Source organism: Miscanthus floridulus, chromosome 7, assembly GCF_019320115.1.
Source record: "Miscanthus floridulus cultivar M001 chromosome 7, ASM1932011v1, whole genome shotgun sequence".
Classification (NCBI taxonomy): domain Eukaryota; kingdom Viridiplantae; phylum Streptophyta; class Magnoliopsida; order Poales; family Poaceae; genus Miscanthus; species Miscanthus floridulus.
In genome coordinates, this window is record NC_089586.1 from 10027930 (window position 1) to 10048280 (window position 20351).

Sequence of the window (20351 nt, forward strand, 5' to 3'; positions counted from 1 at the left end):
CTCCCTCCGTCCCACGATCCTAGACGTCACTACTGGAAACAGCAACATTGCCGAGGGCAAAAGACTTTGCCGAGGGCCTGATTTCGGGCACTCGGCAAATCCTTTCTTTGCCGAGGGCCGCCCTCGGCGAAGCTTAGCCCTCGGCAACGGCTCGTTCGCCGAGGGCCGGACCCTCGGCAATCAACGGCCCACGGCAAAGGCCCACCTTTGCCGAGGGCCGGGCCCTCGGCACAGTACCGCCTCTCGGCGACCTCGGCCGAGCGTGACGGCGGCACTGGCCGTCAGCCTTTGTCGAGGGCTCGGCGTTAGGCCCCTCGGCAAAGAATTTGGAAATAAAAAATAAAACTCTTTGCCGAGGGCCCGTTGTACAGGCCCTCGGCAAATATTTTGAACGGGATGGCGCCGGCGGAAATAAAAAGAAAACATCTTTGTCGAGGGCCTTGGATGTTGGCCCTCGGCAAAGAAATTAAAGAAATAAAAATAAAAAAAGTCTTTGCCGAGGGCTCTGGATCTAGGCCCTCGGCAAAGAGGGGACCCCATATAAAAAAGGGAACGGCCGGGCGGGCGGCCTTATCCCAAGCCGCGCCCGCCCGAGCCTGCCACTCGCCCGCCGCCGCCGCCGCGCACGCCCACCGCGCGCTCGGCCGCCGCGCGGACGCCGCCGCAACGACAGGCCGCCGCGCGCTTCGCCGCCCGCCGCTCCACCCACGCAGGCCCGCCGCCGCGCACAGGCCACGGCGCGCCTCGGCCCACCGCGCGGAGACAGCCGCGCCAGCGCAGGCCCCGCCCGACCCCTCCCCCGTCGCCCCCCGTTTCCTCCTCTCCTGTCGTCTCGCCCCGTCGCCTGCCCACGGCCCGCCGCCGCCCCGGCCGCGTCCTCCGCCGTCGTCGCCCGGAAGGTTCGGTGCCTCTGCTCCCTCCCCAGTCTCTTCTTTACAAAGTCACCTTGATTTCGCAATCTTGACCTGAAACCTTGAAATGTTGTTATTGTGCATCATTGTATTGCTTTTGCATGGATTAGTCTTTGTTGCTAGTGAACTGATGATTATTTCTGCATAACTGATCCGTAAAGGGACGTTTGAAATGATTCTACTACAAAGCTTAGCAAAATCTGAATAACAACATTTATGCTCGCTATTAAGTATGAATGGAATTAACTCCTATAGGAAGAGAAAAGTGTAATGTGCTTACTTACAGCCCGGAAAATTTAGGATTTACTGGTTCAGTACTTTTCTGCAGTTGCACTTGTTTTATTCACTGTCTAAGCGGGTCATGTTTTGAAGCAATTACTTGGGCATGCAATGCAGGTGGTTCTGGATAACGGCCTCGTCTGGACGACCTTGCCGTCACCTTCACTTCCCCGTCCCTCGGTCGAGTAGAAGGTAAAACCATGGGTTGTCGGCCATCGCGCCGTTTTTTGATGTGGATGGCCTTCGTGCCTCCCATTGTTGATGTGTTGGCCTTTGTGCCGTGAATGTGGGTGTTGGCCATCGAGCCGATTTTTTTTTGCAGGTTTTGAAAACCTCCCCGTACAGGGGAGGTTCTGCCAAAATTTTTAACTTATACCCTTTTTTTTTGCAGAGCAGAGGACGTCAAAGGAGCTTCAGAGTAGTCGATCGTCCTCGTCGGCGCTGCGACTCTCCACTGCCTCGACTCGCCACTGCCCCGCTACCCTGTCTCCACCGCCACCTTAGGTATAAACAACCTCTACTCCTCTATCTTTGTCGTAGACTGCGTAAACCAGTTAGGCGTCTCCCGTCCGAAAGAGATACGGTTGGAGGCATGCAGATCACTGTGTGTATCTGACCGTATCTATTTCGGATTGTCCATATTTTTTGGACAGCCCGCGTATGCGTAGATGAGGTCAGTTTCCATGCTCCGCTCCGATCCGAGCCAGAATTTCGGCAGCACCTCCCCATTGTTCTCCGAATACACAAACTTCTTTGCAGGACGTGTATTGGGAGAACATCGGAGAGGTGCTGCCGAAATTCTGTCTCGGATAGGAGCGGAGCATGGAAACTGACCTCATCTACGCATACGCGGGTGGGATTAGGATCTATCCTCACCTATTAGACAGTAGGAACACCGGCTAGGTGTAGTTGATGGTTACGTTACTCGGTGATGTATTTGTCAAAGGATGGAGGACCGTCAGTGGATGTACACGGGGCGAAGAAGTCGAAATGATTACGACGTGGATTGGGTGAAGAGGACAGATGACTTCTTGAAACATGCATTTGGCGAGGGTGTAGCTAAAGGGCATTCTCTAGTTTGGTGTCCGTGCAGCCACTGTGACAACAGGAGAAGGGTGGACAAGCAAACCATGGGTAAACATCTTGTGTACCATGGTTATACGCCGGGCTACCACCGGTGGATCTACCATGGTGAAGCCGATCGTATCAGAGAGGAGGTGGTGAGACCACGTCTCGAGCCTTTTGATGATGATGCTGGGGTAGCAGACATGATAGATGACGCTCACCAAGCTCAGTTCGTTGAAGGACGTGACAAGGAGGAGATGGAGGCAAACGTAGAAGCCTTCTACAAAATGTTGGACTCGGCGTCTAAACCCCTTCACGAGCATACAAATATTTCTCAGCTGGATGCCATTGGGCGTGTGATGGGGCTGAAGGCCGAGTTAAACCTGAGTCGAGAAGGCTTCGATAAGATGTTGACTGTGTTTGGCACCATGCTACCAAAGAACCACATTCTGCCCCCCAACTTGTACGAGTCAGAAAAACTCCTTCGTGCGCTCAAGATGCCATATGATAAGATACATTGTTGTCCAAAAGGGTGTGTCCTATTTTGGAAAGAACACGAGCATGCAAAGTACTGTCCAAAGTGTGGATCGTCCAGATACCTGGAGGTAGTATCTGGTGATGGCCAAAAGGTGCAGCTTACGATCCCCGCGAGAGTCTTACGTCACCTTCCTTTCATAGCGAGGATCCAACAACTTTTCATGACCGAGGAAACTGCGAAACAGATGACATGGCACAAGAATGGCAAGCGGTACAATCCGGACAAGATGGTTCATCCATCCGATGTTGAAGCATGGCAGTACTTTAATGATCGACATCCTGAGAAAGCAGCTGAGGCTCGGAATGTACGTGTCACCTTCGCAACAGATGGATTCAATCCTTATGGATTGATGTCTTCCCCATACACATGTTGGCCTATGTTCACTATCCCTCTCAACCTCCCCCCTGGCATCGCCTTCCAATGACAGAACGTATTTTTGTCGTTGATAATTCCTGGACACCCAGGAAGTAATATGGGAGTGTTCATGGAGCCTGTGATTGACGAATTGATAAAAGCTTGGGGAGGGGTATGGACATACGACCGAGCTACAAGGTCAAGCTTCAAAATGTACGTTTGGTATCACTACTCTCTGCATGATTTCCTGGCGTATGGGTTATTCTGCGCCTGGTGTGTTCACGGGAAGTTCCCGTGCCCACTATGCAAGAAAGCTGTGAGGTTTATTTGGTTGAAAAAGGGTGGCAAGTATTCGTCGTTCAACAAGCATCGTCAATTCCTCCCTTCTGAACATCCATTCAGACAAGACATCAAGAACTATACAAAAGGTGTTGCAGTGACAGACCCTAAACCCCACATCAGGAGTGGTGCCGAGGTTCATGCTCAGATAGATGCTCTCGTGCCCAACGAAGGAGGTGGTTTTGTGGGTTATGGTGAGGAACATATGTGGACTCATAAGTCCGGCTTGACCAGGCTCCCCTATTTCGATGACCTTCTTCTGCCACATAACATTGATGTAATGCACACCGAAAAGAATATCGCTGAGGCACTTTGGGCAACTCTCATGAATACAGAGAAATCTAAGGACAATGTTAAGGCTAGAGTGGACCTGGCGACGTTGTGCGATAGGAAAAAACAAGAGATGCAACCTCCTAGTGGTCGAAACAAGAAGTGGAAAAAGCCTAAGGTGGATTTCGTCTTGAAAATAGATGCCAGGAGGGAAGTACTTCAATGGATCAAGAACTTGATGTTCCCAGATGGCTATGCCGCTAATCTGAGTAGGGGAGTGAACTTAGGCACTTTGCGAGTCAACGGGATGAAGAGTCATGACTACCATATATGGATTGAGCGGCTTCTCCCTGCAATGGTCCGAGGCTACGTCCCTGAGCATGTCTGGAAAGTGTTGGCAGAGTTGAGCTATTTCTTTCGCCTGCTGTGTGCTAAGGAGATATCTCGGAACATCGCTATGGAATTGGAAAAGGTGGCACCTGTGTTGGTCTATAAGCTGGAGAAGATCTTCCCACCCGGCTTTTTCTTGCCGATGCAGCATCTGATCGTGCACCTTCCCACTAAAGTACGTTTGGGGGGGCCTGTGCAGTTTCATTGGTGCTTTCCAGTCGAGAGAGGACTAAAGACTGTTCGCAAGAAATGTACAAATAAAGCCAGAATTGAGGCTTCCATTGCAGAGGCATACCTGCGGGAGGAGGTGGCAAACTTCACAACGCTGTACTACAAGCCGAACCTTCCTAGCAATCAAAATCCACTCCCTCGTTACAATGCTGATGAAAATGAATCGACCCTCGGCCTTTTCCAAGGACAACTCGGTAGCGCAAGTGGATCGACCGTTATGATCTTGACAAATAAAGAGTGGCGCAGTATCATGTTATACGTGTTGAATAACCTTACTGAGGTGCAACCTTTCATCAAGTAAGTTCTCAATGATCTTGTTTCAATACGCCGTTACTATTCAACGTCCAACCCTATTGATTCTCGCTCCAACAGGGAATTTGTTCGTGAATCCTGGCATGAACCTAGGGATCCTACCCCGCAGGAACAAGACACCCTTCTATCGTGGGGCGCGGGAGCGGATAGGCCTGATTTCATTTCTTGGTTTAAACGAAAGGTAATGTCCAATTTAGCTTGTACATTCGATATTCGAATATAACGATCTATCATGTTTGAGCTTGCAGGCCCAGACCGATTCGTCCATGAGTGATGAGTTGAAACAAGTTGCGAACGGCTGCCAAGCTAGGGTGAAGTCATTTACCGGATATGACATGAATGGTTATCGTTTCCACACAACAAGATACGAGCAAACCCGGCCCAATCGGAAAACCACAAATAGCAGAGTTTGTACGCCTGGCACTGATGGTCTCGACTACCATGGAAGAGTTGAGGAGATCTACCAACTAGAATTTGATGGTGACAAACCTCTTAAACCTGTCATGTTCAAATGCCACTGGTTCAATCCTCGCGAAACGAGACTGACCCCTCATCTTGGGCTAGTCGAGGTGCGAGAAGATTCCGTTTATCCGGGAAAAGACATCTACATTGTGGCTCAACAGGCCGTGCAGGTGTATTACACGAGATATGCCAACTAAGCCAAACAGGAGCTTCAGGGTTGGGCTATTGTGCACCAGGTTTCTCCACACGGGAAACTACCAACCCCTAACGATGACGATTACAACTTTAACACAAACACATATGATGGAGAGTTCTATCAGGAAGATGGGCTACCGGGGACGCTTCAGATAGTCCTACCCGAGGCCCTCGAAATGGAAGTAGACAACGAAACAGTTGATGACGAGGACGATGGAGATGTGGTGCAAAATGCCAAGGACATACAAATGCTTGAGCGATTACTTGTAGCAAGTGACGAGGACGATAACATAGAACCTTCGGATAGTGTTGCCTATTTAGATAATGTTGACAGTGATGACGAGACCTATAATCCCAATCATGAAGATTATTCGTAATACATGTAATACTATGTCTTGTTTATTTATTTTCATTTATATTTTGTTTATTTATTTTCAGTCTCTAATATGTGTACTAACAAGTCTTGTTCATTCTTCGTGCGTACAGGTGATTGATCAAAGATGGCGAGTAGCCGGCCACGACGTGACACACCCTCGGCTTACGCGAGGAGGCCGCCGGAGGAGGGGGAGGCAGGCGAGGGACAGTTGCAGGAGGCAGCGGGAGGACGAGGGACAACGGCAGGAGGCCGCGGGAGGAGGGGGAGGCAGATGACAGGAGGCAGTGGTAGGAGGCAGCGGACTCAGCCCCCTGAGCCCGTGCCACCGACGGAGGAGCACGAGGAGGAGGAGGAGGTCGAGGAGGAGCAGGGTGCGGCGCTCGAGGACGAGGGAGGCGAGGCGTCGGGTGTCTACCAGCGAGGCCCGGCGACGCTCCCTTCGTTTCCGCTTCCTCAGAACCGTCTAGTGCTTCGCCCTGTGCCGCCCAAGTAAGTAAATATAAATGATATCACAACTACTTCATATGATATGTTTGAAATCGAAAGAGAAACTGATAAATTTTCTTCTTACTTGTGCAGGGCTTGGGAGGTGTTGTCAGGTACTCCTCTGCGCTCTCCCGTGACCGTCTTGGGTGTGTTGTGCCGGAAGTGGTTCCCCGGCATTGTGGAGTTGCCGTCGGAGGCCCGAGAGCCAGCCTACACGTGGGACAGGTACGCCCTGGGCGAGGACGACCATTACCGCAACAAGCAGGAGCGGATACTTGCTGAGTTTTGGGTAAGTTCCTCTCGCACAACATTAATCAATCCTTCACATTGAATTCTATTTTTTCAAATAACGATTGGATATATCATCTTTTATGCAGAGGTTTTTCAGGGCCGAAGAAGGAACCGAGGGCCTCGCTGATCGTGTGGCGCATGCAGCCTATAGGAAGTATGTCACCGACATGTTTCACGAGGCGCGCGTCCAGGCCCACATAGACTACTACGCGTCGGCTCGTAGAATGACAGTCACCAAGAGGGAGGCTCGACAGATGACGCTGACCCAGGAGCAGTACCTTGAGGTACATGAATAACATTGAAATTGTTTTGTTTTTGAATTAAATATGTTCAATTTCATCTTCATATATGTCAAACACTCGTTGACTTGTAGGTGATTCCCTGGTGGTGCCGAGCGCATGCCGACGCCTGGACAATGATCGTGGCTAGGTGGTTCACGCCGGCCTACATAGAGAAGCACGAGTCTCAGCGGGCACTGCGTATGCTCAGGCCAGCTGCCACTCACCATCAAGGCAACAGGAGTCTCCCTGGATTCAAATCGGCATATGTAAGTGATTTTTCTTCTATTTAGTTTCACGCTTAACGTATGCCTGATTGCTCACCACCTGCCGCCTTTCTCGCAGGAGGCTGCGCACCCGGACGAGGATGTCTCGATGTTCACGGCGTGGGCTATGTCCCACCAGACCAGGGTGGCCGGCGACGTCACCTGGGACCCGGCTGCCCCTCGCGAGGCATACTCCGACCCTAACGTGTACACTAAAGTCCAGGAGTACACGTCGGCGGTACAGCAGCGGCACGGGCCAGAGTACGACGTCCGCACCGAGCCCATTGATGCCGAGGCCATCATGAGGCTCGGTGGCGGCAGGAAGCACGGCCGGACGTGGATTGCGAACGCCGCCATCGACCCCACCATTGTTCCCACTCTGAGCCAGCTCCGAGCACAGAGCATGAGTTCTAGCCAGCCCATACGCTCACGGCCTACTCCGACACTGCAGCGGGTCGATGCGCTCGAGGTAATTCTTGTTTTACTCGTCGTAAATTAATATTCTCACACTTGAGTTAGATTTGCATTACTGAAATATTGGAGTGCAATATTGCAGGCCCAGAACAACGAGAAGACGGCGCAGATCACGGCCCTCACTGCTCGGCTGGAGGCTGAGCAGGTCGCTCGGGAGGCCCAGGAGGTCAGGATTGCAGAAATGATGCAAATCATGCAAGCTCTTGGGCAGAAGACGGGTGTGCCTGTGCAGATGTCAGCTCCTCCGCCTCAGGTGCCGCACGCGTTTGCAGCTACTCCTGTAAGCGTTAAAGTTCACTTCTCGCTTGTGTGACATAGAAACCCAGAGAACACTAGCTACTGATTTGCTTGTATGACATAGAAACCCAGACAACACTAGCTATAAAAAATTTGATAGGTTTCTGTCTAAATACTAAAACTGTAGTCCTAGAATAATTACTGTAATCTCACATAAGCATATAATTGTTTGTGCAGCCTCAGTCGGCGGGTTCCAATAACCCCCCTCGTGCGTCACCTGATTCTGGAGGCTTCGTTACACCACCCTCGACGCAGAGGCCAGACGGTTGGGAAGGTTGGTGACGCAGAGGCCAGACGGTTGGAGAGGTTGGCCAGCCTCAGTCGGATTTGAACTTGTGGACTTGACACTTGAGTTAGATTGTGGACTTATGGAATTGTTGAATTTGGACTTGTGATGATACATGTGATGATCTATGTGATATCTGTGAGATATATGTGATATTTGTGAGATATATGTGATGATTGTGATATTTGTGGGATATTTCTGCCGTTGAATATATATATATATATATTTTGTCTGCATGGAAAGCAAGAAACAGGTGGAATGTTGAAAATTTTCACTGGTCTTTGCCGAGGGCCTTGACCATAGCCCTCGGCAAAGAAATTCCCAGGAAAAATTAAAAACAGGTCTTTGCCGAGGGCCTTAACCATAGCCCTCGGCAAAGAAATTCCCAGGAAAAATTAAAAAGTAGGTGTTTGCCGAGGGTTTTGAACACAGCCCTCGGTAAAGAAATTCCGAGACAAAAATAAAAACGTAGGTCTTTGCCGAGGGCCTTCGATATAGCTCTCGGCAAAGAAATTCCGAGAAAAAAAAAGAAAATAGGTCTTTGCCGAGGGCCCTGCGGTATAGCTCTCGGCAAATAAATTCCAAAAAAAAAAGCTCTTTGCCGAGGGCCTGTATGTCAGCCCTCGGCAAAGACGCCGTGGAAAATAACCGCGTACCTAACGGCTACTTTACTTTGCCGAGGGCCGCCGTTAGCCCTCGGCAAATACTTTGCCGAGTGCCCGATAAAAGGCCCTCGGCAAAGACTCCTTCGCCGACGTTTTTTTTCCCGAGGGTTCTTCACCGAGGGCTGCCCTCGGCAAATCCTTCGCCGACGGCTGAAGAGCCTTTGCCGAGGGCGTCAGGCCCTCGGCAAAGACCCTGCGTCCAGTAGTGCGTTCTAGGAACAGACACCCTGTTGGGGTGTTCGGCTGGAGGAATTGTAAAGGAATTTGGATGGTTTAGAAAAATGTTGGAGGAATTTGTGAGAGAAAAATACTGTTCCGGATAAAAAAAAAGAAGTGGATTATGCCGGGTTTAAGGGCACGCGAACGGGGCCAAGCACGACGGTAAAAGACCTGTATGCCCCTGCTTCTGTACTCCTTCTACGCCTTCACGCAGTCCCGGTCGTCCTCGCCTCCGCGCCTGCGGTCACGCTGGAGCTCCAACCAGATCGACATGCAATTTTTACATCTCTTAGATGTGAAGCCAAATTACAGGACGATCTATATGCAATTTTTACAATTTTATAGGCAACTATCTACTATAGTTTAACCTTGTATCAAATTATTTCAGGGGTGGTTCATGGACCACAGTACCATCTAGCTAGTTTCCTAGCTCCAGGGGCGAATCTAGGATATTGTGTCACTGGGGTTCAGGACTAAGCAACGGGGTCAAAGATGTGTTGATTTTCTATTTGAAGAGCAATTTGCTGGTGGATGAAAGAATTTTTAAAGAGTTTTTTGCAAGTTATCGGGGTCAGCTGACCCCAATGGTTACACATAGATTCGCCCCTGCCTAGCTCCGCCTACGCGAGTCACTTTATAGTTTTTTTTTCTATAGCCAAATAATGGCAAAATTGCATATTATCCAAACAACACAGAAAGTAAATCAGACACTGAGATATAGCTAGGAGAAGTGCATATATAATCGAGGAGAATTCAAAACCTGGTAGATCAGCCACACAAACTTGGTAGAGCCATACAGTTGACTACCTTTGCTTTGCATGCATATAGGTAAATTTCGCAGATCGAGAGCCTGCCGCAGCTGCGGGTAACTGAAATTTTGCAGAAATTACTACACTGATGCTATACTGCTGTGCTGGGGCTCATATCGACCGAGAGAACCAGACTTGGCCTGCTGGCTAGACGCCTGCCTAGCTAGCAAAGCCACGAACGCCCGTGCTGGAGAATCTGAGAAGAAAACGTACGGGCGCAAATAACAAGTCGCCGGGCGTCGCGTCGTCGATGGGTACAAAAATATAATGCAGGCCGGGCGACTGGACAGAGTGAGTGGGATGGATCGATCGGATTTTCAGTCCACGCAATTTAGTCCCAAGTTAGTCTCGGGCAGGCGCCATGCATATGCCTGACCCTGACTTTGCACACTCCAAAGGCCACAGGAGTATGTGGCTGGGATTCCATGCATTGCGTGCATGACCATGCATAGCTATCCAGTATATATGTTGCTGCCTCCTTTTTCCTTTGTCGCTCGTCAGCTTATTTTGTGACCGTTCTAAGCATACCATTAATTAAGATTTTATTCAACGATACCGTCATCGATCTGTTCCAATATATGTTAGAATCCGCTTTCGTACTATTGTTGTTGAACACGCATTGTTATAATAACTCGTACAAGTATGGGTCATGAATTTAGGTCATGGACGGGCACTAGCACAAAAAAGGTTTATGAAGACAGACATTTGGGGTTTTCAGAGGCGGGCTCCGTGTCCGCCTATGTGGCAAAAAAAAAAAAAAGCGTCTAGCGAGCCAGAACGGAGGCCCACTAGCCCAGCCCGCTCAAGCCCACTGGTTGTCCTTCGGGCCCGCCATTGAGCCCACCGGTCTTAGGCGGAAGAGGATGGCACGGATCTTAGGCGGAAGGGATAAGCGCAGTGAAGTTTTTGTTTGAGAGAGAGAGAGAGCGCCAGAGCGGATGAGTAGAGGAATTGAAGGGGTAAGCGTAGGGGATTTTTTATTTGAGAGAGAGAGAGGGAGTGGCGGAGCGGACGAGTGTTGGAGCTGCGTCTGGACGGGATGCGCGACCGTTGCCAAGTATTATCACTTTTATCAAACAGGTTTCACAAATCGAGTCTGCGCCGTAAAACATTACAGTAGTTATTTTAGACAAAATTTCAAACATAAAACTAGTGTCGTTTTGGGACACAGGGAGTAATCTTTAGGCTGTATCTGCCCGAGTCGAGGACAGGATCTTATGAGAAAGGTACAGGAGCTATCTACAGATTCATCGATCTACCTTTTTTTCTGAAAGACAAGAAACATTTATTTACGCGTATATTATTGATAAGAGGAATAGAGTTTTAGAAGCAAGATGCCCATAGACTTCCATATGGACAGATCGCCAAATGGGACAAAAAGGAAAGTTAAAAATGACTACTCGCTCGAGTTCCAACAAGAAACCAAAATGCTAGCTTTGCGTCCGCCGGGCACCGCGATGCTCGACATGCAGGAAGTTTTCAGGAATTTGCGTGTGCACTGCGATGTACTCCTGGATACTACCTCCGTCTCCCCCCCCCCCCCCCCCCCCCCCCCCCCACCCCCCACACACACCCCAAAAAAAAGTTCATGTTTGACCAAATCTCCGGTAAAAAATGTTTACATTTATGGCTCCAATTTTAATGAAAATATATTTTGTAATTAATCTAATGGTATTTGTTTGGTACCACGTAATTTCTCAATACTCAAAAATAAAGTCGTTTTGGACGAGGCTTCGGTCAAACATTGAGAATATAAATCATGAATAACTTTTAAGTTGTTGAGTTTGAAAATGTGAAAACCATATGTATAGTTTGATCTTAAAAAATACTTTCACAAAAATTTACATATATCACTTTTTGATAAATATCTTTATAAAAATAAGTAGTCAAAGTTATGCTTTGGAAACCATGTCGCTGTCCAAAACGACTTCATTTTGAGTATGGAGGGAGTACTTTTTTATATCTATAATTAGTCAAACTTATACTAAAATGTGACACTGTGCTAGAATTATATTCTTTTTGCCTTTCTAGGATAGAGGTAATATATGGCCCTGTTCACTTTGCTGAAAAACCATCGCTGAAAGTACTGTTCGCTAATTGATTATAAAAGAAAAATATTATTTATTTGTTGAAATAGTACAGCTCTCGTAAGACAACATGTAGATGCTGCGAGCGGAGACTACTGCGTGCATCTCTCTATCCTCAAAGTTTTCCAGGAGTTGCACATCAACAGCACACAGGTTCCTGTCTCATCTGCGTTAGCTTTACCTCTGGTCCACTCCAGGGTATAGATGTATAGATATATATACTTATATATTCTTCAATCAATTCATCCGGCGATGCTAGCTAGCTCTAGCAGCTTAAATTTCTCCTCTTTTTCCACTAGCTGATGGAGCTAGCTCCTGGATCGACGACCATGCATGTCCGTAGCTAGCTAGCTGCAGCAAGCTCTAGCTACCCTCGAACGGAAGTTACTCCGTACATGAATAGCCTGCTAGTCGTTGTTGAGCGAGAAAAAAATCGCTGCATATATATGGTCGATAGATTCATGGTTGCTTCGAAAAGTATGTATATATATATAGTCGTCGATGCAGCAGCCACCAGCTGCGTCAGCGTTATTGAGAACTCCCTCTATATCCTAAAAAAATGTTTTTCTGACTTTTCAAGAGATCAGAAGTCAATAAATCTTAATATAAGCTTGGCCAAATATATATTTTATGGCTCATAATAACAAGTGACATTAGATGAAATCATAGAATATATATTTTATAATAAGTTTGTTTCGAGTATAAATGTTGGCAATATTTTCTATAAATTTAGTTATTTTTTTAGAAAAAAAACGACTTAGTTTAAATATAGGATGATATTGTTCTTGGATGGCCGGAGGTAGTACATTGTGACTGAATTTATCTTAGCTAGGATATATATCTTAATTGCCCTAGCATTGTTATGATGGTGATGGTAGCAGCAATGTCTAGTATTTTTCTACGAGTTGCATTGATCGCGAGGGCGTCGACTTTGTGTTAATACCAATGCAATGCAACCTCGTACCAAGGTGACACGCAGTCAACGTCCAGAGTTTTCAGACTTCACTACTCCGTATATACATGCACATTCATATACTAGTTCTGCCCCCTGGGAACTTCTCCGACCATACATCATCGATTGATGATCCATTGTCAATCAAAAGTATAAGAAAAAATTACTTAAAAAACAATAAAGAAGAAGAGCATGGATCATGCTTATTATATATATTGATATTAAAAATAAGTTAAACTCCACCTTCTTTGACACGTGCATTGTTTGTGTACTGTTTAAGTACTGTTCACAGGAGCTCTTTTTAACTTTTCTCTCTCGTTCTCTCACAGAGCCGGTGAAGCTAGTTTTTTCTGGCTCACACTGCTCTAGCTACAGTAAAGCAAGAGTGTAGGAGCCGGAGCACTTGAGAGTTGAGATCCCTATCAAAGGGGGCCTGTATATGACAGGGAATACCAAAACAAACGATAAGGCACTATCAACACAAGGCTCAAATAAACAACCAACACAAAGCAATAGCACAAACAAGTGCTCACTAGTCTACGGTATATAGAAGCATTAAAAATTATACTAGTAAATATAAGGGATTTAGAGGACGGCCGGGATGACATTTGCCTTAAATAAGCATGCAAATTTTGGAATGTACATTATTGTTATTACCTGCCATTTATCAAGCAAAATCCCTTTTTAATCATGAGATGAACATCTTTATTATTAGAAAATAAAGTGAAGGTACATGCATGTGTTTTTTTTGTATTATGTACTTCAAGTTAGTTTTCTTCAAAAAAAAAATAGTCATATAAGTGCATAATTTAAAATTGTATGTTTGCGTGCGTGTGTACGGTTATTTAAGTTTTTTCATAATAGTTCATTTGGTGACTAATTAAGATGTAGATTTGTATGAATATTTTTGTTTTTTATATGGCAAAAGGTGGGTAATTTAGATGCTTTACTTCTGTCGTAATAACATGGATATTTTAGATGCAAATTTAGTGTTTTTATTTCAAATTATATTTGATTGTGGTGGAGGTGAAAAATTTAGAAGCAAATTTAGCAGGTTGCTTTATGATGCTTATCATAATGATAAATGTGGGTAATTTCTCAATAAACAAAATAGATCCAGTGATTCTGTTATATAGACCTTCAATTAGTAATAGTAAGACCATGTCGGCATAACAGAGAGACTTTGACGAAGCACCAGTCTATCATAAGTCTTCGTCTTCTTGTCATTGTCCTCGGTGGTGCCAGATGTAAGGTGACAACCAAAGAGGACGTTCCCTCTATCTGCTGATCATCTAGGATTTTAGGGCATTCGCCTTAGCTTGGCCTCAACATTAGACTGTGTGGAGCCATCCGTGACAATGTTGGTGAAGATGGGGTTTATCTGCATTTGAGGGGTTTTTTGTTGTTGTTGGTTCCACCATCACAACATCATTGTCAGAGCTAGCTTCCTCTATGGTGTTCGCCATTGGAACTGACCTTTCCATGGCGACTTAGTCCAGTCTCCTTATACTAGCTGTTATTTGTGCATAAGCCATAAACAACAATTATAATACAACTATTATGTGTCATGAGAGATGAGACTTCTTGTAAGAGGACATCCATAGGAGACGATACTTAGCAGCCACGAACAGTTATGTTCCATGACAATGATGGTGGAGATGTGGAGTCCTCAATCGTCTTATATGCACTTGAGTGTTCCTTTTGGTTGGAGTTGGATGCATCTTCATCCACCATTTCGTCACGACGTCCTTCCATTGGCAGTCTGTCCCGGACCTTCCGCTGAGGTGTTTGCCATTGAAATTAGCTCATTGAACTTTCTATGGCGACTTTTGGAGTTCGATTGTGCATATAAAAAAATACATGCTATGTATATTTGTTTCAGATGAACACACAAAAATTGCTACTACTACTTAATTAATACTAACAAAGGATACACCGATATTAAACCATGGATAATGAAGCTCCATACATATATAAACCGGAAAAATGTCGACACCTAATTAAATCATACTGACTCACTTTTGTACTAAAATGGCATCATTTTAAGGATCACAAGTTACTGAGTTCCCTACAAGCTGCAGGGCCTGATGGTCACCAGCCTACAAGCCGGCTAATGTGGAGGATCCCAGCCTCAGCCTCACCCTCCGGGAACGGGGACTTTGGCCTCGGACGTCGGTGGCAGAGGCGGCGTCTTCTTCGCCCGATCGGGCGCAGGCGCCGTCCAGTTCTCCACCTTGAATAATGCCGTCGTCGAGCTCCCTTTCGCCGCCACTGACCGTGCCTGCTGGCTGCCGCTGTACGCGTCGTCCATGTCCCCGCTGGAGATGGTGAACCCTAGGGTGGCCGGCGGCGGCGGCACTGTCGTGATCTCTATGACTGGCTTCTTGTTGGCGTTCTGGTCCATCTGGTAACTTGGCAGGAAGCTTCCCACCACGATCTGCCATGCCACAACGGCAAGGGCACTTCAGGTTTTTGCTCATTGCAATCAACAAAGATTTGTTGTGTCATGATAATAATGGACTAGTGACTACTAGTCAATCATGTAATTAACCACAATTTTTCATTTCCGTGGTTCAACAATGGGTTCACATACCTGGACAGGGCTAGCAGCCACGAGGAGGCCGGCGACTCCGCCTCCGATGACACGGCCGTCGGCGGCTGCTAAGGAGACGCTCATCCCACCGGAGCGGCTTCTGGTGCCACCGCTATCAGTGGGAGTGAAAGATCCAGACAAGGAGAGCAGCTCGAACCGGCCCTGAATTAACAGGATGTATGTCAGTTAAAAATATCACTACAGAAAATGAAATAGCACTTGCTTTCAGAGATCCAAGGATTCACAATTTTTTGTCTAAACAACAGACACGCATTCTCTCAAAGAGAAGTTGAAGGTCGTCACAAGAGTCCAACATGTGTAATTACTATTCGTCTACCATGTAAATGAACACACAAAGAACTATCAAACAACAGGCCAGCTGGGCACATCCTTTTCCTACTTCTCAACACTTACATGTAACAACTAACAACACACGACTTGTCTATATGTGTATAGTTCATTAGTTCTACATATATATAGTTTCTCTGCAGCTTCTTCATGGTGGGATACTGGGATGCTACTAGTTTCCATGCGTTTACCTTTTTCTCAGAAAGAGTGGAAAGGTTCTGAACATGATTGGCCTAGTCACACAAGTCAACACACTCTGCTGGCAGCATTTCTACTAGGCTGCAACTGCAATAGTCACCTTTCAGATTCAGAATTTCTCTTTGAGGCGCCTATTCAAACATGAGTTGCTAGACATTCAAAGGATTAAATGTACTAAATTTAGTCTTGTGATATGCAATTTGACATTCCGTTGGGGCACGACACACAGTGAACTAGAAATTTTTAGTATATTTCCGCTGTTAGCATTTCTCCTAATAGGAATAGCAAAGCCATGACTGAACTATCTGCATACCATATAACAACACACATACAACTATATACAAGAACATCAAGCAACAGGCTAGCTAGGCACATCTTTTTCCTAAGACAATACACTAACATGTGACAACACATGACTGATGCATATCTATAATTGTATACATGCCTATAGTTTCTCTGCAGCTTCTCAATGGCGGGATGCTACTAGTTTCCATTGAGTTTCCATCCATTTACCTTTCATAACAACAAGTGGAAAGGTCCTGATCATGATTTGGTCTAGTCATGTAAGTCAAACCATACGAATATTCTATAACAATATATATATGGTCATGGTGTGATTTGCAATTTGACCTTCATCTTTAATTTGCGCTCGCTCTCAATATGAGGGCAGCATTTCTACCGGGCCACGATAGCCAACTTCTTTGAAGAATTGCTATCAGATAGCTTATTCAAACATCAGTTGCTAGACATTCAGAGATTAATTGCTTATTAAATTTAGTTTTGTGATGATATGCAATTTGGCATTTCATTGGGGTATAACACAAGAGTAAACCACAACCTCAGCTTGTAGAATTTTGCTGCTATTAGCATTTCTCCTACTAGCAAACCCATGGTTGTGTTATGTGTACGAAGGTCCATCTATTATAGGCCCATATGGCCCATGAGTCTCCTATATGTATAGTCATCTCTGCTACTAGAATGTTCATATTCTCAGACCCCCAAGGTTAGTAACATGGTACTTTTCAATTGATACTACAGGTGACCAATTAAATATTTGAAATCTGCAAAAGTCATTATGACACATCTTAACTGGAGAGGACTATGATAAAAACTAAAGAAGCAAAAGCCACAAAGGCTTGATTATTCAGTTGTGCAGGTCACACATAATGCATTGATCTATCTCACAAGCTCATTTAGTTATAACAATTGTTGCTAAAGAAACGTCAAAGAACTCTCTTTCAAGGAACAACTGCTAAACAAAAAAAAATGACACATCATTGTAATAGATAACATGGAGGTAACATGGTAAGTAAGAACTGAAGTTCATCCATTAGCTTCACTTCTTAAATGAAACGTGGGTGCTTTACTGCTACTGCATATTCTAGAATGATCTGGCCAAAAAACTGTTAACATATGTATATAACTTCAGAAGTCAATATGGACAAACCTCATAAGTAACTGTGCCACCTAATGAGTCCTGTTGACGCAGTGTAACATTTGCAATAACACCATTGGCAGATAGAATGCAAATTGCCCTTGGACCTTGTTGGGAGAAAGATATGACCTTCATATTGACATCCTAATAGATAAAATAAAAAAGTTGGTAAGAATACTGATGAAATTAAAATGAAATGTCTTGTAAGAAGGAAGATGTCTGAATTCTCAAGAATGCTAATTCAAGAGTTAAGGGCATCGATCAAGAAGCAAATGTATACAGCGCATCAAGCTATTAAGTACAGTGCTTTTATCAAGCAGAGGACATAAATGATACTTACCTCACCAGCAGCAACATTAATAATATGCGGTGTAAAGTTGGCACCAGAAGCACAAGCTACCAATTCACCTGCCCATCACCAAAGATCATGTCTCAGAAATGAAATACACGGAATTCTCAAGAGAATGCTCACTTTGAATATTCTGTATTCATTTTGTTAAGCGCAGAGGGGGTACAAAGAGTACCAGATGGCAGCCCTATGATGCATACAACAATCTTATATTCAAATTCAACTAATGCACCAAACTATTTTTTCCTCTTGGGCTGTATATATAGTGGTCATGCCAGTCTTTATAGTGTTCTATTTCTTGGGCTGTCATCCAAGAGTTCCGCCTAATTTGTTAAATTGGAGGAGAGTCAGGGAGTGTAAACTGTTAAGTTTTACTCATCGCAACTCTGGTGGTAAAAAAACAAAGGAAAAGAACAATGAGGAGGAGCAATCAGAATTGTTACTGTAGCACAACTGACAACAGAGTTATTTCATGACACAGTTGTTTAGAATGAGGTGGCAGTGACCTCTGCTGAATCACCTCCGAAGTTTGTGTTTTGTGCTTTTAAGAGTCCCCATAATCTTTGTAGAGAAATTTGTAAGCTATCCCACCAGGCCACCACACTTTATCTAGCTACCCATGCCAAACAGCAAACAGTAGAAACATACAGGTTTCATGGATGAAGGAAACATTGTAAACCACTTAGTAAAAAACGTAGATATCACACGTAACACATGCCCCATCCACACAAGCAACTTTTAACTATATGTTTCCCTCCGAAAGGAAGGAATATGCTCCCGGCAGACATCATCTAGTTTAACATCGCTATCAGCCATAGTTATGTGTCCAACTAAATATCAATAAATAGGCTTCCAAGTCACTCAACCCGGTCATCTGTGACAACATATCAATCATATCATACATTAATATGAATAGCGATATTTACAGTCGTGAGTTCCCATCGAACTTTCAAATGCACAACATTCAGGCAGAATCCCTAATTCCCTGAACAGGCATGATGGACAGTTCCAGTTTCCCTTGTCTTTCTTTCTTTCACCCCTAGGTTTAAGGTACTAGTAAAAGAACTCAGACATGAACAACAATCATCCAGTGGTCAATTTATCAGATAGGGTTGCAAGCATGTCACAGCCTGAAGAATGAAAGCCTGAAATCACTTGCAAAGCACAAGTAAAACACGACATGGATACCGAACAGACGCCACGTCTTCAGGGTCCAAGCAGAAAAACCTGAACTGAAACTAGTTGCATGTCTCTTTCAGAGTTTCAGTTCACCTACCTAGAATAGCAGAACTCTCACCAACTATGCTCCGACAAAGCAGAGTTTCTTTGACTAATAATAAATAATAAATAAAAAGGTTGCAACCTGTCAGTTTCGCCCCCCAAACTCCAATCTCGGATCGAAATTGAACGAACTTGCCGCTAAATTTCTCAGAATTATGGAACACAAGGAAGGCGTGAGGAAGGAAGGACGGAGGACGACGTACCGAGCGGCGCGAACTGGGAGGAGTGCGGCGCCGGCGCCGGCGCTGGCGCGGACACGACCACCGCCGGGGTGGGCGCGGCGGCCGTCACGGCCACCGATATCGGCGTGACGCGGCTGATGAACCCGACCGGGCGGCCCCGGCCCCTCTTCATGACGGCCCCGACGGCCGCCGCGGGCGTGTAGTGCCCCACTCCCGCGTCGTCCGGCGCCGACGCCGAGATCGGCGTCGCATTCAGCGGCCGCAGCGGGGTCCCGTCCGGCCCGTACTTCCGCGGCCTCCCCCGCTTCCTCTTCCCGTCTCCCCTCCCCGCTACCGCCGCCACGGACGGCGCAGCCGCCGGAGCTGCCGGCGCAGGCTGAGAGCTCGCCGGTGTCGTCATCGTCGTCGTCGTCGTCTCCGGTGCCGGCGCCGGCTGTGCGACCGCGGCCGGCGACGGTGACGCCTCCGTGATCTCCATCGTGGGCTTCAGGCTATACGCTACCACCACGTCCCTGGTCGGGCCGTGACCATCAGAGGCTACTTGCTGCTCTGCTTGTTCACAGACACGAGCGCGATCACGACGCAGGGAGCTCGGAATTATTCAGACCCACAACCCGGAATTCAGCACGAGAACTCGGGAAAGCGAGCGAGCAGCCGTTACGGTTCTCCGGCGAGCTTCCGCCGGCAGTGTTCCGGCGAGAAATTCAAGAACAGAAGCGACGAGGGGAGGAGAGAGAGGGAAGGAAGGAAGGAGACGAAGGAAGAAGATATGGAAATACAGCGAGGAAATAAAAGCGATCGATTGGTTTTTAATTTAATTTAAACAAGGGCAGAAAGTATTTATTTTAAAATATTTTGCAAATGGACGGAGGGTTTTAAAAGATTTGGAGTTTGTTCGGTTTGGTGATTGGGGCTAAATTAGTGGGGGGGTTTTAATGTGGAAAATTAATGGTGGGGTTTATTTTTTAATTGTTTCCTTGTTTTGTATCGTCTAGAGGGGGAATTTTTAATCCTGGCTGGTGCTAATTTCGAAATATGCAGTGTGACGCGGAATTAGTTTATGTTTTTTGTGTGTTTTTTTGTGGGTGAGTCCTTGATGATTTAATTATTTTGATTTTGATGAGGTCGGAGAA

General features: G+C 46.2%; 1 protein-coding gene and 3 long non-coding RNA genes across 4 annotated transcripts; 3 read left to right on the forward strand and 1 right to left on the reverse strand.

Moving 5' to 3' along the window:
* Positions 1-794: 794 nt before the first annotated feature.
* On the forward strand, positions 795-6381 carry LOC136462541 (uncharacterized). The gene is made up of 5 exons (XR_010760743.1): positions 795-899; positions 1308-1382; positions 1582-1694; positions 5833-6211; positions 6302-6381. It is a non-coding gene; the product is annotated as an uncharacterized lncRNA (long non-coding RNA).
* LOC136462542 (uncharacterized) lies at positions 4460-5043 on the forward strand. The gene is made up of 3 exons (XR_010760744.1): positions 4460-4674; positions 4750-4870; positions 4938-5043. It is a non-coding gene; the product is annotated as an uncharacterized lncRNA (long non-coding RNA).
* A 1283-nt stretch (positions 6382-7664) lies between the features above and the next one.
* LOC136462543 (uncharacterized) lies at positions 7665-8295 on the forward strand. Its single transcript, XR_010760745.1, has 2 exons — positions 7665-7797; positions 7992-8295. It is a non-coding gene; the product is annotated as an uncharacterized lncRNA (long non-coding RNA).
* A 6377-nt stretch (positions 8296-14672) lies between these two features.
* Positions 14673-20047, reverse strand: LOC136462544 (AT-hook motif nuclear-localized protein 7-like). Its single transcript, XM_066461639.1, has 5 exons — positions 19240-20047; positions 17747-17814; positions 17419-17550; positions 15426-15587; positions 14673-15269 (listed from the first exon to the last, which is right to left on the reverse strand). Exons 1-5 carry the CDS (start codon positions 19694-19696, stop codon positions 14970-14972), a joined length of 1119 nt encoding a protein of 372 aa, XP_066317736.1. The 5' UTR covers positions 19697-20047; the 3' UTR covers positions 14673-14969.
* Between the last annotated feature and the right edge of the window lie 304 nt (positions 20048-20351).